The sequence below is a fragment of the Parus major genome, chromosome 20 (genome assembly GCF_001522545.3).
Source record: "Parus major isolate Abel chromosome 20, Parus_major1.1, whole genome shotgun sequence".
Taxonomy (NCBI): domain Eukaryota; kingdom Metazoa; phylum Chordata; class Aves; order Passeriformes; family Paridae; genus Parus; species Parus major.
The window spans coordinates 9,292,260-9,315,613 of record NC_031788.1 but is presented as its reverse complement, the minus strand read 5'-3'; the positions used below and the strand labels follow the sequence as shown (position 1 = coordinate 9,315,613).

At 46.9% G+C, this 23,354-nt stretch overlaps 1 protein-coding gene across 2 annotated transcripts in view; it reads left to right on the top strand.

Moving 5' to 3' along the window:
• Nucleotides 1-51: 51 nt before the first annotated feature.
• The window catches only part of COL9A3 (collagen type IX alpha 3 chain), a 33,996-nt gene continuing 10,693 nt past the window's right edge, over nt 52-23,354 (top strand). Inside the window, exons 1-22 of one of the 2 annotated variants that reach the window (XR_004499927.1) lie at nt 52-1,550; nt 2,678-2,755; nt 7,076-7,111; nt 7,733-7,804; nt 8,059-8,112; nt 11,767-11,802; nt 12,368-12,391; nt 12,886-12,939; nt 13,109-13,162; nt 13,831-13,872; nt 15,339-15,395; nt 16,660-16,713; nt 17,159-17,212; nt 17,337-17,390; nt 18,122-18,175; nt 18,992-19,045; nt 19,467-19,520; nt 19,808-19,861; nt 20,438-20,491; nt 21,204-21,248; nt 22,050-22,103; nt 22,477-22,530. Coding sequence is in view for 1 of the 2 variants with exons in the window: in XM_015647222.3 (XP_015502708.1) it covers nt 1,257-1,550; nt 2,678-2,755; nt 7,076-7,111; nt 7,733-7,804; nt 8,059-8,112; nt 11,767-11,802; nt 12,368-12,391; nt 12,886-12,939; nt 13,109-13,162; nt 13,831-13,872; nt 15,339-15,395; nt 16,660-16,713; nt 17,159-17,212; nt 17,337-17,390; nt 18,122-18,175; nt 18,992-19,045; nt 19,467-19,520; nt 19,808-19,861; nt 20,438-20,491; nt 21,204-21,248; nt 22,050-22,103; nt 22,477-22,530 (1,386 nt within the window). In the remaining variant the exon portion in view is untranslated. The remainder of the gene's footprint in view (nt 1,551-2,677; nt 2,756-7,075; nt 7,112-7,732; nt 7,805-8,058; nt 8,113-11,766; nt 11,803-12,367; nt 12,392-12,885; nt 12,940-13,108; nt 13,163-13,830; nt 13,873-15,338; nt 15,396-16,659; nt 16,714-17,158; nt 17,213-17,336; nt 17,391-18,121; nt 18,176-18,991; nt 19,046-19,466; nt 19,521-19,807; nt 19,862-20,437; nt 20,492-21,203; nt 21,249-22,049; nt 22,104-22,476; nt 22,531-23,354) is intronic. The other variant, XM_015647222.3, reaches the window with a different exon arrangement.

The following is a 23,354-nucleotide window of genomic DNA, read 5'->3' as shown; positions in this document are numbered from 1 at the left end:
ACCTGAGTTTATCTTGGTCCAACCTCCCTGCCAATGGCAGGGACACCTTACCTGGACCAGGTTGCTCAAAGCCACATGCAGCCTGGCTTTGAACACTTTGAGGAACAGGATCTCTGGATGTTTCAGAATGTTTGGTATTGCTTTTGCAGCTCTTCTCCCACAGGTGGTGTGGTGCTCTGCAGAGCAAACGGGACTCTGAGCATGCCCTGGGGCTCCAGGCAGGAGGGCACCTGCCCAGCCTGGCTGTGGGAGCTTCAGTTCAGGGTTTTTTCCCTCAGGACACAAGAACAGGGGTGTCTATGCTGTAACAATTCCTCTAAATCATCGTGTCCCCTCAGCTGTGCTGCCTGTGGGTGTGGGGTGAGAGGGTTACCAGGAATCCTTTTGGTCTGTGGGATGGATTTGAAGGAGAACACCCCAGGGCCCTTCCTGTGCTGGGCATGGGCAGGCTCCACCTGCCCCCAAAGCCCTGACTTGCTCTGGAGGTGTGCCTGAGCAATTTGGGTCTGCTCTGCATTCCCTCCTGCCATCAGCTGGCCTCTGTGTGAATGAGGAGGTACAAGCTGTGCAAAGCTGCTCTCCCTCTTTGGGGTGTCTAATAAAGGATTCCAGTTACTCTGAAGCCATCAGAAGACTTAGACACACACATTCCCTTTCTGTCCCCAACTGCCTGTTCCACAGGATCTTGTGGGAACTTGGTAAATCTGAATCCTTTGTCCCTCTGCCAAAGCTCCAGGAATACTGGCTGCTGGGGAGCTGGACACACAAGCACTGTGTGCTCTTACAAGCTCCTGGTGTAAAGATGTCAGGCTAAAATCAGGTATTTCAGTTGCTAAGCTTTGATTTTCCACTTCTAACCAAATGAGCTGTGTCATTTCAGCCCTGAGGAAGCTGGCCACTGTTCCTCTCCACTTCCAAGCCCTGATTTGGATGAAATTGTCTTAAATCAATAAAGGGAATAGTGAAGCTCATTGCAGGAGATGCATCTTCATTAATCTATTGTCATTTGGTATCACCAGGCAGGGAACTGTCCTCTTTCTTCCTCGCAATATGTCAGATTTTTTTTGTGGCTTTGAGAATGTTCCTTCTTTTCCTTCCTCCTCGTATCTGTCTGTGATTGTTTTCTGACCAGCATTCATCGCTTCTCAGGGAATCGGTGCCTTTCAGATCACCTTAAAGAAAACCCCAAAACCAGATGTGAACAACCTCCAGAGCTAACAAAGCACCAGCAGGAGGCTGGGGCTGCCCAGCAGGGCATGGGTGAGAGCAGCTCTGCTCTGCCTGCTGCTCCCCCTCCTTCTCCCACCTCCTCCAAGCTCGGCCCCTCTCGCCTTGCTCCAGCTGGAGCCACAGGTTTATCTGGAGGCGAGGAGTCTCTGCTCTGTAAGCTGAGACCTGGGAGGAGGAGGAGGGATCTGCTGGACCCTGAGGAGAAAGGGTTTGGCTGCCCTGGAGGAAAGGGAGAGAGGCAGAGCCTGGGCACCATGGCTGGATTCTCTGCTCTTGGGCTCCTCTCCCTGTGTCAGCTCTTGGCCACAGCATCAGCTCAGGTGAGAAAACTCATTTGTCTCATGCTCAAGGAAAAACCTGTCAGGGTAAAAAAGAGTGGTCTGTGTGTGTTGTAGCTGTGGGGTGAAACGTGGCAATAGGCAGGCTATTATTCTAAAGTTTATTACAAATGTGTGCCTGGGTTTGTACCTGTGTGGGTAGGTGTAAAAACTGCTGCTTTATCTTTCTGTGGAAGTGATTTCCCCATTCAGGATTGCAGTTGGGAGAGAGAAAGCCTTGGAAAGGGAAGATATGTTAATGCAAGAGAAACAGTTTGCTTTTACAATGAAGTAACAGATTTGCAGAGAAACTGATCTGATCTTGGTCTTTATCTGAATCAGAATTTCTTACTCATTCCCTCAATCGGTTTTCAAATTTTACACTTACAGAATGTTTAACCTTTGCTCACTTGAGACATGAAGCTGTATTAAACTTCCCTGTCTGGTGTTAATATTATTGTCTGGGGAAGCGACTCCTCAGTGAGTTTTTCATTGTTAGTGAGGAATTTTCTCAGCCTGGCTTGGGAATTCAGAACTCTGCTGTGAGCAGAGCTGCTTCTACAATGAAACCTTTGTTCCCTGAAGCTACAGTAAGTTGCTCTCTGGAGCCTTCTCCATACAGAAGTCATTTATTTGACTTCTCTTTCCTTCCCCCCACCTTAGACCTTTCCAAAATCCAAGATTTTCAAGTGGCATTGTGCTCAGAGAGGAGACTTTCTCCTCCTGGTTTCATTGGCTTTGCCATCACCCCATCAGACTGGGGCTATAAATTAATTCTTTCTACCAAGCACTTGGCACCTTTTCCATGGGCTCTGCATTTCCTCCTCTGCCCAGCCCAAAACGTGCCTGTAGTCAGAACAATTTCCCATATAACAAAACCCCTTTGCTGCCCAGTGACCAGTTTGCATTCCCAGTATAGACCACCAGTAAAAGGAGCTGGGAATGTGCTCAGTCAAAAGGGTTTTCCAGAGAGCCTTGCACTGCTCTGGAGCAATACTGAGCCCATCCAGGCTGCTGGAGGGGGAGTGCAGATTTAGGGTTAAGCTCTAGGACTTGGCTATTGATTTCTGATCTAGCCTGTGTGATCCTTCTGATGGAAAAATAAGCTCTTGTCTCTCACTTCTTCCCAGTCCCTTCCGAGAATTGGACCACAAGGCCCTCCTGGACCACGAGGACCCCCTGGACCATCTGGCAAGGACGGCATTGATGTGAGTGACACAGGGCAGGGGCTGGCTCGGGTGAGGGGTGGGGCAAAGAAGCTGCTCCTGTTCTCCACATCTGCAGCCTCTGGACATCCTCTGGGGGGATGGACCTGAAAAATCACTGTCCTCACAAGAGACCTCGATCTGCAGGAGTCTGAGCAGTGATGGAGGTGCTGAGCAGGTTCTTGGCAGGATCAATCCCCTGACCCCAGGGAGAGCTCAGGGGTTTGTGACCCTGCTTGCAAAGCACAATATTTCTCTTTTGGTGCAAGGTTGAGTGCAGGGCTACGATGTGTGTGGGGGCAGCACACGTTCAGCAGTTCAGAGACAGATTTATGTAATGCTTCAGAGCATCTACATTTCTAGAGAGGCTACAAGAGACTCAGCTATGCAGCACTGGACACTGCTTTTGTCTCATTAGTTTTATTTCAATATTGTCTTCATGCTTCTCCCTCACTTTGGCACACAATGTGTCAGGATCTGGCTCTTGTGTTGCCAGACTTGAGTTTGCAGTGGCCCAAAAGGCAAATAAAATGAAGAGCCTTTGTTTCAGCAAGCAGCTCCTTACACCTCCTGCAGAGGGGGAATACTACATAACCCAGGACTTAATGGAAGAGAATATCTTCTTCTGTTAATTTTAATTGATGTCTCCATAGAAATTAAAAATATTGCTTCCATTCATCTGTTGGATAAGGACTGAATCGTGTCCTGTAGTTGGCAGTGGATAAAATGAGCATCAGATGGACCTTCAGCAAGACCACATCAAATGCAAAAGTCTGTGTTCCTGCTTCAGTTTCCAGTTTGAGCAGCTCTTGTCTCTCTGAGCTGCTTATGGAATAGTGCAGGGTTTTTTTTAAAGCTCATCTGAAGTACATTTATTGGAATTGGGCCCTTAAGCAACCTTGAAAAAATCTATTCATTCCATGCAGGTCATTTTCTTTTGGATAAGGAGGTAAAAAAAAATATATATGTGAGTTCTCTGGTACATGGTGAACAAGGAGTGTTTGTGCCTGCAGTGGGGAGCTTTCCCTGAGCCAGGCTGGGCTGAAGAGAGAACCTCATTGATTTGCAGCTGCTCCCTCTGAGTGTCCTTTTGGCTAAAGGAGTCTGTGTTCCTGGGAATCTCCCTCTGGTTTTCTAGTGTCAGATGCTCAGAGCTGGCGCCTCAGCAGCTTCCACTGTTTTTGGTGTTGTCACAAAGGCTCCAGGGGACACTTCAGAAGAGGGCAGAGGACCCTGGTTCCCATTTGCAGCAGTGGAGTCCCTGCAGCAGGACATTGCTGTGGCCAGCACACTGGGAAAGGCTGGCTGTGATTCACTGTGGAAGCAAAAAGAAGAGTTTGGGGAGGATGAAGCCCTTCAGACTTCAAGTTTCAACTTCTGCAAAGAGGAAATGGGAAAGAAACCTTGTAGTTGTTCAGCTCCTGCTTTCTACAGGATGTTTAATTCTGGAACAGCACCAGCATGGCCTCTGATTGCTGCTGGAAACAGGAGCCCAGGGATTTGTCAGTCATGTGGACCTACACCCCTTTATCCACAACTAAAAGCTTTGGAAGGCTCCCCGTGGGACAGGATCAAATAACAACATCTAATTAATGTGAAGAACTTAGTCCCAATAAACCAAATGGCTGAGTAAAGTGTTTAAGGTGCAAACTCCTGCAGTCCCAACTTCACTCTGGAGTTTTGACTACACAGAAAAAGAGACCTGGAGCCCTTAGCTCCTGTGGACAGAGGATATCAGGTGCCCTGTTCAGGTGGGATGGTCTGGCTGTCCAGGGACAGGCTCCAGGATGGTTCCTGCTCTTCAGCAGGACTTTGAGGCCTTTCAGGAACTGCACAGGAGGAGATGCAGGGCTGTGGCTGGTGTTGAGCAGAGTCACACACCTCCCTGCTTAAGACCTGCCTTTTTTTGTCAGTACACTCCAAAAAATGATGGTATATAAAATTCAGCACAGTTCTGCATTTTCCTAGTGCTGCATGGGGAGGGTCATGTGGATCCTGAGTGGCAGTGTCAATTATGCCTCTGCAGAGTGAAACCATTATTTTATTTTTCTTTTGGTGCTGAGACTTTTTTTTTAAATGGCAATTGAAAATTTTCTGCATTGTTATTCCTGCACTCTGTAAGCCACTCCAGCCAGGTCATCCTGACAGGTGACTGTGGATGAAAGTGTGGAAGTGTTGCTGGATGTCTTTGAGCTGGGTGAGTGCTGCTGAGGTGTTCAGCAGTCTCTTCCCATCAGCAGGGAGAGGTGCAGAGCGTGCAGCTGAATTATTCAGGATATCTCCTTGGATGAACTCCATCACCACAATTTCTCGAAGGTCCAGCTTTCATCCCTGCCTTTCAGGGGAGCTGCAACATTAAGCCCCTCTGAAATATTTTATAATTAAAACCCTTAACAAGCTTCTCACTTCATACTCAGTAACAAGCAAAATCTTTCTCTCCCGAGACAAGAAGCAGCATGTTTTGATGGAAAGAATTAGTGACAAGTTCCTGTGAATTATTTCTGGGGATGTAATTCCCTAAATTGCTAATAAGCAATTGTCACTTTTCAAAAATCAAGCTGGTTTGCTGTTTTTTTTTTTCCCCTGCCTTCTGTCTCCTGGCTTGACTTGCTGAGAAAAAGTAAACTTCCTTCTCTCTCTCTCACCCAGCACCAGGAGAGCATTTCCTTTTGCTGACAGCCCTTGCCTCTAATTCCCAGTGATCTGGCATCAGGGGTACAAACCCTGATTAGGCTTTTGCTTCATCTCTGTGAAGTTCTGCTGCTCCTGCAGAGTCCTGCAGGGGTCCACCATGGCAGGACCAAGGTTTAAGATGCTGCCCAGGAACCTTTGCTGCTGCTGTGACCTCCCTGTGCAGATTCCCACTGCAGAGGAAAGGAAAAATGCAAGGGGCTGGCAATCCCAGGTGCTGGAGGAGCAAACCACCCCTACTGCCATTTCCAGCTGCCTTTTCATTTCAAAAGAACTGCTCCTTTCATTTCCTTGGCAGTGAACCTTCCCCAGCCATGATATGATAACTATTTATGGAAAAACTGTGGGCAAAGGATACTGAAGGAGTTGCTTCAGCAAGTCAGAGCATAAAGATGCCTCTGTTTAGGGACCCTCTGGTCAGTCAGTGGTGCAGGACATAAATCCTGAGCAGCTCCAGGCTGGAGAGACTTGCCCAAAGCCTTCCCAGTAAATATAGAAACGTGCTAGAAATTCCACAGCCCTGCAAATGCCTCCTGGCCCCTAATTGCCAGGCCCATGGTGGGATGGTGTTATTTCCAGCTCTGTTAATAACCACCCTTCATCCACAGAGATTTTCTTCTTCCAGGGCACCAACTTTACCCCTTCCCCTCTGCTCACCCACTCACAATATTCAGTGCACAATATTCACCTCTGACAATATTCAGTGCACTCATCCTAAAGCCAGGAGTGCAGGGTACCCTCTGGACTGGACACAAAGTGTTTTTCTGTGGGATGAGTTGGAAATCAAGCTCCAGTCAAGCTCCTGCTCTTCACAAATGTTTGCTTCTTTTGGGACCTAACAATATAAATACAAATAAAGCAATAAAAAAAATAAAGCCCCAAATTGTTATCTGGAGTTTATGAATGTCATTACATCTAGCTGAGCTGGAACAAGTGATTAAAGGCTTACAAAATATTGTCTCACAAACACCTTTATTGCTGTTCTTGAAAGGTTCTTTTTATTACAATAGAGAAAAAGTAGACTACTTTTGAAATATTATATGAAAATTGTGTTTAATCCAGACTGTGCAATTGGATTAGATGGAAATCAGTTGGGGGCTGTGCCTGTTTGCTTTTCCTGTCCAAGTTTAGTCATATGAAGAAAATCATTGTGGACAGTTTGTTCATTCTTCACTTGGTGGTAATCCCCAGCTCCTGGCAGTACCACAGCTCCATACTGTGCTCTGGAAAGCTGGAGTTTATCCCTGTGTCCTTCTGTTTCACCATGAAGATGTTTGGAAGCTGTGACCCCCATCCAGCTTCCTCTCTGCCCCACTTGAAGCCAATCCCGAGTGCAAATAAATTCTAATTTATCTGGAAGAAGTTGAAAGTTCTGGGGACACTGTTCAGGAGCACTGGTTCTCTCTGGGAGGCTGGAGATGTGGATTTCCCCAAATTTGCTACTGCAGATGTTGGAAAAGGCTATCCAGGCTCATCCTGCTTAGGAGGTAGCAGGGTTTGGAGCTCATGAGATTGAGTGAGGTAAATCTTGGAGTGGGCACGAGGAGAGGTTTGAGTGCAGCTGGAAACATGAAACTGGAAAAAGTCAACAAAGAGAGGTTCAGCACTAACACTTTCTTCTCTTTCCTCTAGGGAGAGCCAGGCCCTCCTGGTTTGCCAGGCCCACCAGTAAGTATTTCCTGCTTGGCATTGACTTTTCCATCCTTTTGTGAGGACACAGGGCACGGGCTGGCACAGCCTCACTTTCCTCTTCATCTGCCACAGAATTCCCAGGAGTGGGGATGCTCAGCCCTGCCCCAGGGGACAAACACGTTCTTCTGCTTCACTGCTATCAGTGGAACAGAATGAAAGTTAAATTAATGAATGAAATAAGTGAGATAAAGCTTGTGCATCACCTGTATAATGTATGACAGGTGCCATGGCACCAAGCCACATCACATGGGTATTTTTGGCACTGCTGTGAGTCTGCTTCAGCCCCTCAGTCTGCCAAGGGGTGCTCAAACCTGTACCAGGTGCTCAAACAAAACTGTACCAGGTGGCAGAGCCCTTTGCTTTGGCCACTTACTGCATCCCTTCCTACCCCCTACTAACAACAGCTTGTGAGCAGGTGGCAATGAGCCAAAGCACTGAAATTTAACATTTGGATATGGATTCATAGCAAGATTCATGAGATTCTCTCCTGTTGTGTGGTGTAAGGTTAACACATCAACACATGAGCTTCCATCCCTGCATCCTTGCCACATTTCTTTTGTTCTTTTGTTATAATAATTGAGTGTTTACCTCATGTAGGGGCCAAAAGGTGCACCAGGGAAGCCTGGAGCTGCAGGTGAAGCTGGATTGCCTGGCCTTCCTGGAGTGGATGTGAGTATTTTGTCATCTTCTCTTAGGTCTTTTAACTCTTTCCCATGGGCAGGAGTGTTTTCCTGATGTGTCTCATCAACCTTCTCTGTTCCCACTGGAGAAGGAATGAGAGTCCTGGACCCACATTTATGTCTTGCATGTCAGGAGAAATTGAAGCAGAAGCACCTTAGGCTGAATTAAGGAATATGAGAACAATTTGAAGATCTTTTGCTGACAGGATTTCACTCTCATGATCTTTGTTGATTTTTTTACAGGGTTTAACAGGAACTGATGGCCCCCCTGGCCCAAATGGGCCTCCAGGAGACCGTGTGAGTACCTCATTAGACCCTAAGTCCCTTGAAATGGTGTTGTCACTGATTGTAGGGATGATTTTCAATTCTGCTGTAAATTGGTGATATTCAAGTGTTGATTCTGATGTAAACCCTTGCAGAAGATCCTTGAAATGTTCATTAGGCAGGGCATGAAATCCACCTTTCTTTCAAACAGCTTTGAACCTGCTTGGGTTGCCTCAGTGGTGTCTGCACTGGGGATATTTCAAGTATCCAAAAAGTTCCTTGAAGCAGCCAACAGACTCACTTGTGAAGTTTATCAAAGTGAAGTTGTTTTGGCCTTTATTTGCAGTCTGAGTTGGCAGATCTGTGTTGTTTATAATTAATGCTACTGTGTATTAATTGTTTGAACTTTTGCCCTTTATTATTTCTGGAACTGTCCATATGGTTGCATTATTAGTTGTCATAGTGTTCCCTAGCCAGCCTAGCAAGAAATAAGAGTTTTTTCTGTTTCCTGCATATTCCAGCTCTGCTGAGGGGCACCACAGGGACAGAGAAACATCTGCCAGAGATGATACAGATGTCCTTCAGATCATCCACACTCATCACCTACTTTTAGGCCTCCTTGTGACATTAAGGAATAATCATTAATGAGCCTCTCAGCACAGACTGTGATCCAGCATGGCTATTCTCCTGTCTCCCAGATGGGAATATAAGCCTTGTGTCCACAGCTGGCTTGCTGGCCTCTTGGGCTCAGGGCTGCAGTGAGGGGCTGGATTTTTGTACCTGTCCAATACATCCCAATAATCCACTTGTTGCCCCAAGGACTTACTGAGATCTAAAATATCTGTGAGTTATTTCAGGGGATGAGTGGCACAGCCATGTATTTGTGATGTGCTCTTCATCCTTCCCCATGTGACAGGCAAAGTTTGTGTGGCCACTGGGAAAGCTGAGTGGCAGGACCCAAATATCCTGGTCACAGCTCCAAGCCTCTGTCCATCACCACCCACCCTAAACCCCACTCCTTTCCTGTCCCTTGTGCCCACCTTTCTCCCCAGACATTCAGGCCTGTAAAATCCTGGCCACTCTCAGACATTCTGTGGCAGGAGTCCAGCAGCATCTGGGAACAGATCCCTGATTTTTAAAGTAGGAAAGCTCAGGACCACCCGCAGAAGGCAGTGAGCTGCTCTGTGCCCTGTTTTGGGCTGGGTGGCAGTGCTTGCCCGTGCCCAGGTTAGCACACAGCTCCTGCCTTGCAGGGTAATTGAGCAGATAATTTCTGGGCAGCAGAATTTCCTCTCTGGCTGCTGGGCAGGAGCCCCCAGACAGAGCTGCCCTCGCCGCGTGCTCGGGTTTGCTGCGATTTCCCACATCTTGTAACTCAGTCTGGCAGCCTGGGGCAAACCTGGGACCCCTCATCATTTATGGGAGCTTTTCAAGGTCAGTGGTCCATCTAGGAAATTGTTTTAATTGGTCTAATAAAAACCTGGGGAAAGGGAAGGCCTCTAAAAGCTTTATCACTCTAAATGGACAGCGTTGTTAGCCCAGCTTGATTTTTTTTCTCCCTGTCTTTTAGAACATATTTCAGTCTTGCAGGACTCGCTGAAATAAGCTGTTTACTTATTGCTGTGGGTTTGAATTCATGCTTAGCACTCTGACTTCTCCTAAATAAGCTTAATTTTTTGAACTGGAGTGTCTGAGAGCAAAGCTGTTTAGCATAGGGAAGTGAGCTCATGGAAGCCAGTTTTCAGTAACACTTTATTGCCAAACATTTCCAAAAGGATTTTTATCATAAGTATCTCCTGCTGCTCTCAGCCTCCATTAGATTTCCTTCTGCTTCTGCTTAAAGACTGATTAGATCAAGACTACTTATTTTTTTCATTTTAAAAACCCTTTATTTTTAGCTGATGTTGAGCTGGGTGCTGACCTCCATGGTGGATACTGGTGTCCTTCATCAGAAAGTTCTCAAAGGCCATTTTAAAGTTTGCTCTTTGCTAAAGTTTCCAGTGAAAGCAATAAGGAAAACATAATTATTCACTTCTGTTTATGAGTGTCATAATAATCAAGTGTTTTCTACACTCCATAGTTGTCTATTCACAGAGTAAATTACTACAAAGTGAAAAATTATGGTGATAGTGTTTTCTAATCAAAACAGAAGGAACATTGTTACCAGGAGAATGAGTCGAGTCAGACAATGTTATTAAAATTGAGATGTAAATTAGAGTCTCTTCCTTGCCTTAATGCTCATTCAGGGGCTTCACAATCTCTTACCTTACCAGGAATCTTCCCTGCTGCATTCTGCACCTTACACCCTCCAAGGTATCAAAATTTGGGAGTGTAAAGGGCCAACATGTGCCATTTTGGGTGCTCTGCCACCTTTCTGGCCTGTTGGACAAAGCAGAATGGGGCAATGCAGCTGCTGTCAGAATTAGGGTGCAAGTCAGGAGGTGCCAGGAATTCGATGTTTTCCTTGCAGGAGGAGATCCCAGCTTGTCCCATCAGCAGTTGTAAGGATTTTTAGCCTGAAGATAAATAAAAGTGCCTGGAGGCAGAGCAGAGTAACCTGCAGCAGGAGAAATGAATGAGCTGACATTCAGAGCACAGCTGATTTTTATTGGATTACAGTTCTTTGCTCACCAGACCACTCTTAACAAGGCCTTGGGTCCTCTGTGTCTTTCTCCTTAAGCTTAACAAGGGAAAACATTCCTAATCTCCTCTGGCCCTCAGAACATGAGGGGAGGGCAGGTGTCATCCCTGGGTCACAGTGGGAGCTGTGTGTGCTGGGATATTCTCCAGGTCAGCCCATCCACCTTGTTCCCCTGGTCCCAGGGGCAGATCCTGTTTAACTCCAGCTCAGGACATCAGGAATGTTTGGAAAAGAGGTTTGGGCTGGGGAGAAGCCTTGGAAGCTTTGTTCCTGTGCAGGATGTTCCAGCTTTGTCCTGCACCCTGGTCCCCTGGAAGGTGTCCCTGTCCATGGCAGGGGGTGGAACCAGGTGGTTTTTAAGGTCCCTTCCAAACCCAACCCATTCTGGGGTTCTGTTTCAGGATTATCACCCATAGTTAATTTTACAGCCTGCTGGCCAGCTGGCAGCTCTGCAATGCAGCAAAAGGGTTAAGGAGGTCTCTCTGTCAAGCAGGAATTTCACAGCTTCAAGAGTGATTTCATTCTAGTCCAAGCCATGAGTTCACCAAGCTCCAGTCAAGACTGAGAGTGGGAACACAAACTGGGAAAAGGAGATGGGGATTTGCCAAGGAAGCAAGTGAAGAAGCAGAAGCTGCGAAATCTTTGGCTTTGCTTGAAAGGAAAATTGATGAATTAATAAAATTCACTAGAACAAATCCAAATTTTGTTAATAGTTTTAGGAAACTTAGTCATTTGATCTACAATAGGAATGTACTATGAATAAGAATATTTCAATTAGATATAATGCAAGTTATGAACATTTGGATATTCATGGAGGATATTTAGGTATCCATCTGAGGCCAGCAGAGACTTTCAGAGTTATCCATAGGTTTTTGTCCTTACATGTCTGAATTCAGCTGAGCATCTCCAGTCATGTCCTGTTTCTGCAAGACACTGCTGGGGTTTCCAAGCAAAGATTGGTGCCAAGGAGAGCAGGCCTTGGTGGCTCCCCATATGGAGGTTTCTCTTTTATCCCTGCTAATTTTTATCCTGTTTTATTCCCATAGGGTGCATTAGGACCTGCTGGGCCACCTGGACCAGCTGTAAGTACCTCCCAGAGCAGCACATGTGATGAAAGTGTGGACTGTAATGCCAAAACCATCACCAAGAGAGGATGGGAAGCTTTGTACCCCAAACAAAAGGATCAAAGCCTGAATTAGTGAAAATACTGTTTGAAATGTTTAAATCTGTATGTGTGACCTGTTCTGGTAACACAGATCTGGTTTTATTCTCTGAGGTGATCTAAAAGCAAACCAGCTTGGGATACAGACTGACAGATCAAATGCTATCATTTGGATAAGAAAGAGGAGAAATAGATAAACTGGAATGGTTTCTTCCTCTCCATGCCCCACTCTTGTGTCACCACACACCTCTTACAGATGTCTCATAGGTAATGGAGATGGAAAAGGAATACAAATTATTAGAGGCAGCAAAAGAATTCATCAAGACTCTGCTCTGATTACAAATTAGAATCATTAGGGGCAAGGGAGTGATAAGGAAACTTAGAACAAAAAAAATAAATAAATAGCAGTGTTTTTTGAGGTTTTCTTTTATTCCTGTATGTTTGGTTTCTGAGTGATCTTTTACTGTCTCAAATGTTGTTTTCAGGGCAAAGGACTACCAGGACCTCCAGTAAGTAACAAGATTATTTTTTCTCCAAAAAGGTTATAAATTAATATTCTAATTTTATTGGACACCCTGAATGTTACAAACCCACCCCAGGCCTCAGGTCCTCCTCCTGTGCCAGGCAGAGGGACGTGGAGTCCTGCAGATCATTGACCTTGTGGGGTTTTTGTGCTTGCCCCCACCCTGGGGAAGCTGGCTCTGGAGTAAATTCAAGGCACAGCAGCCTTTGAACAGTGCAAGTGCCCAACTCTGGGGCAGTTTTGTTTGGGGGGCTCCTGGGAGCTGCCCTGTGCCTGAGGGATGCAGACTGGCAGTGAATTCTGAATTCCAGGGGAATGTGGGGTAAGAAGCAAGATGTGTGTTGGGAAGCTGCTGGCGTGGTGCAGGATGGAGCTCCTCGGGGGCATTGGGCAGGTGGGGACAGCCCAGCTGTGGCTGCCCCTGGGCTTTGGGGTGTCAAGGTCACCACAGATGTAAAAGCCATTCTCTCTGTTCCACAGGGGCCTCCAGGACCCAGTGGGCTCCCAGGTGGACATGGATTTCGGGGCCCTTCTGTGAGTTTCTCCTACCATTTAATCCTCATTTGCTGAATGTGCCACAACCACAGAGGAATGAGTTTCATTTTTGTCTCTTACCTCTCTCTGAAGTGCTATTGTGGTAGCCCCCCCTCACATCTCTTTGCATTTATATTGAAAGGGAATTCTTATTTTTCTCTCCTTTTAGGGACCTTTTGGTCTGCCAGGATTCCCAGGGCCTCCTGGACCACCTGGGCCTCCTGTAAGTTGAGACTTGGCAAATAAATGTCAAAAAATTTCTGGGGGAAGTCTTGAATTTTCTTCTTGATGCAGTTTTTATTTGCTGCCACTGCCATGAGCATTCAGCAGGGGGTAAACAGCGTGCTCTGAGGAGAGCAGGGACACTTCCCTGGCTGCTCTTGGATGTTTTGATGATCTCCTGTTTGTTATTTGTGCTCTGTGTGAGGAGGGACCCAGTGAACCCCACTTTTATGGCACACAGGGCATGGGGTGGGCTTGTTCTCTCAAGGGAGATTTCTGTGCTTGCCTGGATCAGGATTTGCTCTTGTAGGGCCAGAAAGTGGGGCTTGCAATCAAGTCCCTGCTTTGTGTTTGCTGTGGCCTCTCTGGAGTGTTGAATAGTGGGGTTGGGAGGTCTTTCCCAAGGCCAGGATGAAGGCAGGCACAGCTGCTGCTCTCTAATTGCTGCCTCCATCACCTGAGGCCCAAAAGTCTTCCCAAGCCCAGCTGGGAATCTCCAGGGGCTGGTTACACCCCTGATGTGCCTGGTTTTGGGGCACTTTAGGCTGTGGGGCTGAGCATGTGCCTTGTGCTGATCCAGCTGAGCTGGGTCTGTAAAAATTGTCCTAGAAATTGTGTTTCCTCCTGGTGTTTGTCTTGTATTAAAAGCCACCATTCCCTGAATTGCAGGGTCTTCCAGGTGCCCTTCCTGATGGCGGTGGGGACCTTCAGGTAGGTTTTTCTTTATGTAGCATGAAAATATGCTTTGGTTTAATCCCTGATGTGATTTCTGGTTGGCACAGCTGGGGGAGTGTCAGACCAGGTAACATTCCCTGTTTAGCCCTGCAGATGTGGGTTTAAACCACCTTACCAGGATGCACAAGAGTGGGGTGTGTGTTTCCTGGACTGAAATGTTTTCTCAAGGAGGCAGATGTGCACTGGAACAGATTTCCCAGAGCAGCTGGGGCTGCCTCTGGATCCCTGGAAGTGTCCAAGGCCAGGTTGGACAGGGCTTGGAGCAGCCTGGGATAGTGGAAGGTGCCCAAAGCAGGGGGCTGGAATGGGATGAGCTTCAAGGTCCCTTCCAACCCAAACCAGTCTTTGATTTTTTCTTTGGTTTTTGCTTCCTGAAATGCACATTTTGCATGCATTCTTCATGTGCTGAACAACTCCAGCATTTGGTAAAACACAACAGCTTTTCATGCTCCCAGTCCTGCTTTGCAGCAGGAAGGGCTGTGTGTGCAGCACTGTTTATTTCCAGGGCTGGTGGCACCGGGGTCCTGTGGACATATGCTTTGTTTAGGTTTCCTTCTTTAGGAGAAAGCCTTGATCCCTTTCTTTCAGGAGAACAAAAGGAGTGTTAAGTCCATGAACGATGGAAGTGACATTTGCAGATTTCACAGCTGTTGTTGTGACAGCTTCTTTGCTTTTCTAATTGGCGTGCCCCAAAAAAAGCTCCGAGTCAGTTTAGACTGCCTTATGGCACATCACATGGGAGTTAATAGAAAATGATGCTATTTCTGCGTGTTTAATTTAAGTTACCCTGTGGAATATACTGGAAAATTGAGCTTTTGCTACAGAGGTGCTGCCTGAAGCTGTACTAAAATTTTTAAAAAACAAAACAAATTAAGAGTTATTTGTAAAGTTTCAAGAGTATGGCCTTTTCCTCATTAAATTTCCATGGATGCTCTGATCTGTTCCCAGTCAAGCTGGAGTTCCCACCAGAGGCTCTCCCACCCCTAGACATCTACAGATACCTGCTTATAGATATTGTTTTTTTATTGGTGCCCTTCAACTAACTCTGGTGCCTTGTTTCACTTAAGGAGTTGGCTAAAGGAAATCAACTGGGGTCAGTTAATGCAGAGGATTAAATAGGGTCCTATGATTTAAATAAACAGATCCAACTTCACTGGGAAACTTGGGTTCCTCAGCATTTTGGACTGTGGACACTGTCAGCCTTCAGAAAGTCTCTCTGTCCTCTCTCAAAGTGGAGCAGGCTGTTCATAAATCATTATTTTGTGGGTTAGCAGGAGCTCTAGGACCCCATTCCATAGGGAAATGTTGTTCAATCCATGATTCTGTGATTCCACTAGATTTAGTGAATTTAGAGCCAAAATCCACATGACTTTTTCACCTAAAGGATGAAGCCAGGCTCCCTGGATGTGCCTGTTAAACCAAAGTGTTTCTGTTCTCTGCAGTGCCCAGCCCTGTGCCCACCAGGTCCCCCAGGCCCCCCAGGAATGCCAGGCTTCAAGGTAAGGAAACATCACCTTTTAACACCAGGATTTGACTCCCAAAATAAACACCTGAACCCCTGCCATTAAATTATATGCAGTCTCTATATATAGGCTCCACACCTCCCAAACCAGCCATGCATTGGGATTTAGTCCTACAAATGAAATTTAACCCTTGGCATAGATTAAAAACCCCTGCAAGGCCAGTGGGGCAGAGCTGATGGACAGGAACAAACAGGGGCAGAAATTCAGGGCTGCCTCAAGAACCAGGTGCTGCCTTTGCAGGCCTGAGAGCTGGAAAATCCTCATCAGTTCTTAAATTGTAAAATGTAACTTACATAATTAATATAATACAATTGTTGTTTTTATAGCCAGTGTAGTACCAGGCAGATTTATGTTTAGTCTCTGGTAGGTAAATTCAAGGTTTCAGCCCTCAGGAGTTAAACATCTCCTCCTCTGTCCCCTCTGTGGTTCACATGAAGTCTTTGCAGTTTTGGACTCCAGCAGTGAGACAAAGTAAAAAGTGATTCAAGTTCTTTTAGCAGGATTTAGAAGTTGGCAGTGAGTGGGAGAACTCCTGAGAAATGCTCTCAATTCCTCCTGAAGTGACCTTTCTCAGGTCTGTTTGGTCTCTGCACTGAGTCATAAATATCATTACAAATACAAATACAAAGACAAAATGTTTAGGGCATAACTGCTCAAAATTCATAGCTCATTAAGTGGAAAACCCTGTGAAACTCTCCAATTATGATGCAAGTGGTGCACAGAACCTTTGTTGTGGTGAGGAATAACACCTGCCATGGCTGAAATTAGCCTGTGTCTCTCCCACAATAACAGGAAAAGAGCCAAGACACAAACTGAATCAGAGCATATAGAAAAGCTTTCAGTGGATTTCTTTGCAAGCTTGATGATGCAGACATTAAAGATGACTTAAAAAGGGAAGTTAAAAATGCAGAATGGGTTTCTCAGGAGTGACTCATCCCCATTTTCTGAGGTGGTGGGAACTGAATTCTGGTCCCTGATCTGAATTTGAGAGTTGCCTCCAGACCATGAGCTCAGTCCAGTGCAAGTCACTCTGGAAAACCAAATCTGGGCATTTCCTGGAACTACATCAATTCTGACCCTGGTACCCCCAGGAGGGATCTCCTTTCACAGCACACCTACAGACTGTTTTCCCTGGAAGTCATTTGGGATGTGGGAGTTTAGGTTTCACAGCTGTCTCACCAAATTTTATTTTAAAACAAGGCTCTACTGGGATGTGAATAATCATAACTCTTATTTCTAGGGACACACTGGTCACAAAGGGGAGCCTGGTGAAGTAGGAAAACAAGGAGAGAAGGTAAACTTCAATTTAAAAGTAATGGGGGAGGATTTTTCTCTTTAAAAACACCTTGAGAAGTAAGTGATTTTTTTTTTAAGGAGACAGGGAGGAATGAGGCTGTTGGCTGAACAACTGACTGAAGAGCATTTGGTTTCCTCTGCTCTCCCTGTAGAACCAAGAAAGTTCATCTTTCCAAGGACCATCATGTTAAGATCAGTTTGAGTTAACAGCTTTCCTTTCCCATGCAGGGATGTCAGCTGAGGAACAGCTCTGCATTTATCACTTGGATAAATTCCTGACTCATCTGAATGTTCTTGCCCATAGAAGAAATTGTCTATAACATGGAAGCAAATTCTGAAGAGGGAGAGAGGGAGCTCAAGGAGAAGCCAGACAGGGATGTCCCTGGCTGTGTTTGCAGGCTCCTGCTGTCTCTCCTCCTGTCTGATGGATTTTTCTCTCCCAGGGTAACCCTGGCCCTCCCGGCCCTCCTGGAATTCCCGGCGGTGTTGGCCTGCAGGTAACCCCAGCTCTCCTCTTCCCACCATCCCCATGGCCTTGCACTGTGGAGCTCAGTGGAGCCATCAGTGCCCTTGGCTACACAAACACTGATTGAGTTGGAGCTGATTTGTTTTCTTAATTAGGGCCCAAGAGGACTAAGAGGCCTCCCTGGTCCAATGGGTCCAGCCGGCGACAGAGTAAGAAAAAACTTCTGTTTTTGTCTTTTCCTCTCCACCACCAGTGGCACTTGTCCTTGCTGAATTCCACTGGGAAACCTGTAAAGGCATAAAGGGTGGGCTGTTCCCTGCAGTCCCTCCATCAGAACAAGCTTCCAAAGCCAGGAGAATCCACACACCCGAGGGACGGGCAGGGTCAGGCCCAGCCAGGCCGAATCATTCCAAACAAAGTGCAAGACTGACAATGTTACAGAATCTTGGGAAAAAAAAAAAAAAAAGGAAAAAATATTTCATGAACATTTGAACATTTCACTTTCTGTTCTGTCTCTTTACAAGAAAAAGCCAAAGAATCACTGATGGATAAAGGTTTTCAGGACACAAAAAGGCTCCTCAGTGAAGACAGGGTCAATCTCCATCTCATTGAGGCTTTGGATTTTTGGCACAGTGTTTGACCAGCAGCCCAGAGGCTGAATGGTTTTGAGTTGGATGAAGTCATGCATTTATTTAGAAGTAAGACTGTTATCAAGATAGCAAGGCCATGAATGACATCAGAGGTACAAAGGTGGGGAGATCCAGAGTAAAAACCCATTGTTCAGAGTGGGATTTTTTGCATATCTATCCTGCAAACCAGCAGGAGATACGGGGTGTCTTTCCAAGGCTTTTGTGTTTTCTCAGGTTGTGGTATGAGGTGGGGATTCTCTTACTCCATCCTGTGCCAAGCCCAGCACCACAATAATGTCTGTTCTCTGCAGGGTGACATTGGATTCAGAGGCCCACCTGGAATCCCAGGACCTCCAGGGAAAGCTGTATGTATCCCATTCTCTGTGGCCCTGCCTTCCACTGCCTGCTTTGCTCCTCCTTGCTGAGCAGGAGGCTGTGCTGACCACCTCCATCAGATTATTCCCTTTGCCTTAGAGCAAATTTAGTGTTATTTTACCTGACTCAGACTTCATGATGCCTCTCCCTTTGCCATGCCCCACACCAGAATAAATTCACCACATTTTCATTGCTCTCTGTGCTTCTCTGCCCTTCCTTGAGCATCAGCAGCTGTGGGCAAGCGCTGGAGAAGGGGATATCCATTCCCTCAGCCCTGTTGTGAGCTTACATCCCTTGAGCCTGGTCTGTTCCCAGCTGCCCACGGCTCTCAAGGATTTTTGCTCCAATAGCTGTGTATTGAGGAAGCAATCTCCATCTTTCTGCAGAGCTCCCTTCTGCAGCACCACCCTCTGGGGACCCCTTCCCAGTCTTGCAATTATAGAAGAAATTCATCCAAACGAAAATAAAATGAGATGCTTTCTCACCAAACTTTCATTACAGCCAGCAGGATCTAGACAGTAAATATTAAAGCTTTTCTTCCATTCTGTTTCTGCTTAAAGAAATTGCTTCATTAAATGAAGGGGAGATGGTCTCTGCCCTGAGGGATTGTTGGCAAAGTCCCTGCAGCAGAAAGTGTGTCAGGAATTAGAGTGTAACTGAGAAAGTACAGCCGAGCTCTCGGGGCCTGTGTGTGCTCACACCTCTGCTGACACCAGCAAACAGCACCAAAACCTCCTCATTTCACCCTCAGAGCAGCAACTTCTGAGTGATGGAGATGTTTAATGGCTTTTCCTCTTCTCTCACAGGGGGACCAAGGGAGCAAAGGACCTCAGGGATTCCGGGGGCCCAAAGGTGACACTGTAAGTGCTGTCAAACACCCTTTGCTCCACCCTGGGATGTGACTGACAGCCCAAAGACTGTTCCATAGGTTTATTATGGCTTGTGCCCCCTTCATTTGCTTGAAAGGGATGGAAGCACCATCTCAAAAACGAGATGTTTAACTCTTACTGAAGATGCCTGAGCAATAAGGTGTCCAAGTGCTGCTGCAGCCTGGAGCACGGGGAGCAGATCTTACATCCCCATCCCTTGAAAGGATCAAGAGTTTTCCCAGGTGTTGTATCCAGCACTGGGCCGGTTTCCTGGTGCTCCGAAACAACTTACTTGGACAGAGAGGACCCAGCTGAAATGGAATGAAATGTCCCTACAGAATTTGAGCATGATCTTTGTTGACTGTTGTTCAGGTTTACACAGGCTATCACAGGATTTACTGTTGTTTTCCAGGGTAAACCTGGACCAAAAGGAAACCCAGGGGCTCGTGGACTCATAGGAGAACCTGTAAGTGAATTAAGTAGGACACAGGTCTTGCTGTTTGTCTTGCTTGCAGGTGAGGAGATAAAACACGATAGGAAAAAAGCTGTTTCTTGCCATCTTTGCTGTCAAGCTTCTGCTCTGTGTGTCTCTGTGTAAACCCACTGGACTCAGCCACAGTTGTACTGCTGTTAATGAAAATCTCCCAGTACAACTGGGGCTGGGCTCCTTGCCAAAAGCTTCTTTGATGTGAATGTATTTTGCAAACCACAGAGCCTCCTCCTGACCTAAACGTGTGCTGTCCATGATTGCAGGGAATGCCTGGCAAGGATGGGCGGGATGGAGCTCCTGGACTCGATGGTGAGAAGGTTTGTAAAGTCCTACTTAAACACTGCAGGGAGGATTCCTGAGACTGCTGGGAGTCCTGCAAAGCTACTGATGCTCCTCAAGAAGCTTGGCTGGAAAGCTTTTCCTTCTAAAAAGTTTCCTAGTGTTGTCACTAGTGAATAGAGTGAAGTTCCCCTATTAGTTAATCCCAAGGGAATTCCCTGAAGAAGGAAGGTGCACACATGATGTGAGCCCAGCTGTGTCCCTGGGTTTAGGACTCCAGGCCTGCAGAGATGCCTTTTCAGAGCTGTTGACAGAGCTGACTTCAATGGCCTGGAGACAAAGTGCTGTCAGGTACTGGTTGCCTGGTTCTTGAGCCCTGCTCCTGCAGGAACATTGACCATGTGCTGCCAGGGAGGGCTGGGAGTTGCAGGAAGCAGGGAAACACCTGGGAGCTCCTGTCCAGTGGGTGCTCCCTCCTTGAGACACAGCAGCTCTTGGTCCTGTGCATACAGGGATGGAGGAAAGTCCAAAACCTGTTTGGGACTGTGTCCCCTACCTGTGCCAGGCCATTTCCCAGTGCTGCAGGATCTCTCCTAACCTCTCCCTATCCACAGGGTGACACAGCTCCCATGGGTGCTCCCGGAGAGAAGGGACCAAATGGACTTCCTGTGAGTATGGAGCAGGACCTGCCACCTCTGGGGTTCCAGTGTGCCTGCACAGATCCTTCCTGGGGACAGGGGAGGGTCATTCTGGGGCTTGTTTCACAAGGAGCTCTAGTTAAACCAAGAGGAAATGCACTTTTCCCAGCATGCAGACAGGGAAGGAGTGTGCCAGACAGGACTGGAGAACACCTGAGCAGCACCACACAGTAATTCCCTGCCTGTTGGCTTCTCTGACCCCTTAAAATCTAAACTTGAGAGGGATTTTCTCTCACATCCCACTGTTGTGCATCCCTTATGGAGGGAGGTAAGACCTGGGATATAATATCCTGAGCTCTATCCCTGCCTTATATCAGTGCTTATTGGCAAAATGTTTCATCTCTCCAGACTTGCAACTATTTAAAAGAGATAAAGTATACCTTTCTTCCTGCATTTACAGAATATTTTGAACACCCCTGGAGAGAGGTTTCTGCTGTTCAAAATGTTGCTGCTGGTGGTCTATTTGTATATTCCTGCTCTTTGCTCTCATGGATTAGTGTTCATGGAGCTGCAAGAGCAGCAAGAGATACATTGAAATCCTAATTTTTAAAGTGAAAGCTACAGAACTCTCAACCTTTTGTTGCTTCAAGCAAAGGTCGCTCCTTGTGTGTCAAATCAAACCAGAATAACAAATTTAATAACTTCACTTCTTCTGACATTGCTTTAATACAATTTTTTTCAGGGTCTGCCTGGAAGAGCAGGTATTAAAGGCTCAAAGGGTGAACCAGTAAGTGAATCTCTCTAATGATGGGGTCTGGTAGAGAAACTGGTCACAGCAAGACTTTTTAGCTTTGGGATTGGGAGGATTTACCCTAAAGTGATGGTTTCTATATTTCTACTGTGGCTGAAGAGCAGGAATTAGGTAAAATAACTGGGCTGGCACCTGGTTCAGTAAAGACACAGCAGATACACAGGAGAGTCATCAGTGGTTTAGAAAACCTCATCCTTTTGTCAAAGTCCCAGGAGGAGGCTTGATCTTTGGGAATCAAAAGGCTGAGCATCAGCAGGAGCAGAATGATCTCATCTTGCCTTCTGCAGATTTTCCCTCAGGAGAAATAATTCCATGGAGCTTTAGATTGACACCTACCTGTGAGATTAAAGAAAACCTCAGGCAGACCAAAGCAGTCCAGCACAAAGCTGTTCTGAGAGGTGTCTTTTTTCCACCTGCTCCTCTGCATCATTGTTGCTGCTAATCCTCAGGGAGGAGAGCACGCTGTAGGAAGGTGTGCAGGAATCTCCTCCTGATATGAAGGTGCTGCAGGAGTGAATGTGATGGGATGTCCTGGCATCCCTGTCTCACACAGGACATGGGGACACTGCCCTGGGGCTGGCAGCCCTCCCTGGTCACTGGTGCCAGGAGAGAGTGTGCAGCTCACCTGATGCTGCAAGTTTTGCCTAAAGTGTAAAAGTTTAAAGCTGTTTATATTTCCTGATCCAGGATTTAACTCCTTCCTCCTTTTGTTGCTTCAGGTAGGACAGAAGTGGCTCTCTGAAGTGATGCCCTAACTGTTTGCTTTGTGCTCTGCAGGGCAGCCCTGGAGAGATGGGAGAGGCAGGTCCCTCAGGAGAGCCGGGCATCCCTGTAAGTGTCCCAGATTTCCACTTATCATGGGCTCTGCTGGTCAGTTTTAAACCAAACTGGGGAGCTGGAGCTCATGTGCTGCTTCCTGTGCAATAAATGAAGTTCCCAGTGATGCAGCAGCTGCAGTCCCAGGGGACTGAGCACTGCAGGCATTCCACACGGGTGTGGAGCTCCCCAGGGAGCACTGAGCTGGCTGGGCAGGTCCTGGGCACAGGCACTGGGTGAAACCCACCAGCTGTGGGCTGGCAGAGGGGCCAGTGGGGCAGGAGTTTGGGACTGAACAGCCTGAACATCCAGGAATACATCCCAGTGGGGTGGGAAGGGTGGATTTGTGGCTCCTCAATATCACAGCTGGCTTTGGTGTCCCTGGCAGGGTGATGTTGGCATTCCTGGTGAGAGAGGCCTGCCCGGACCCAGAGGAGCAACTGTAAGTACAGAGCTGGCTGTAAACCAGAGAGGGGCCAGAATAGAGTTTGGGGTGGGGGGTCACTCTCTGGCTACAGTAAGAGGTCACTTTCTGTGTCAGTGGTGTCTCTGGGGAGCTTTGGCAGCAGAGAAATTCCCCCAGGCTGGGTCAGATCCTGTTCTCACTGACAGCTCCATGCAAATGCCAAGGGATCCCTCCCATTTCACTTGGCAGAGCAAACTGCAGCTGTGCAGGAGGTTTGTGGAGCTGCCACAGTGTGCCAGGAGGGACTGGACAGTCAGAATTGAACAGGAATGAGAAGGTTCTGCCCGTGCTGCACTGAGGCATTGGTGCAGCACAGCTCTGGGACTTTGCCACCAGCACATGGCCCCTGAAACCCCCCCAGTCCTGCATCCCTTTCCTTGGAGCAGCAGAGGAGGATTCCCTACAAAACTGGGAATAACTGCATGGCTCCCTGCTGTGTCCCTGCTCAGCAGCAGAGATGGTAACAAACAATATCAGGAGGGTAAAACCCTGATTTTTCATCCCACTACTAAAAATGCTTGGGTACCTTTTTTATCTTGTCACTCCCCAGCTAGTGCTGCTGTTGGGGTTGGATCTGATCTTCTAGTGGTTTTGTTGGGGTTTTTTTCTTTTTATTGTCTTTTTTTTTTCCCCATCTTAATCTCATTTTGAAATCCAGGAGCCCACAGCAAGTTTAATATGATTTCTGGTATGTGCCACTTGGAAGAAATTGAACTGCATGATTTATTGTTTATGAGCAGCTGCTGCTTAAACTTCCAAGGAGAGGGAAATCAGCTTTAGAAATAAACTATATTAATATT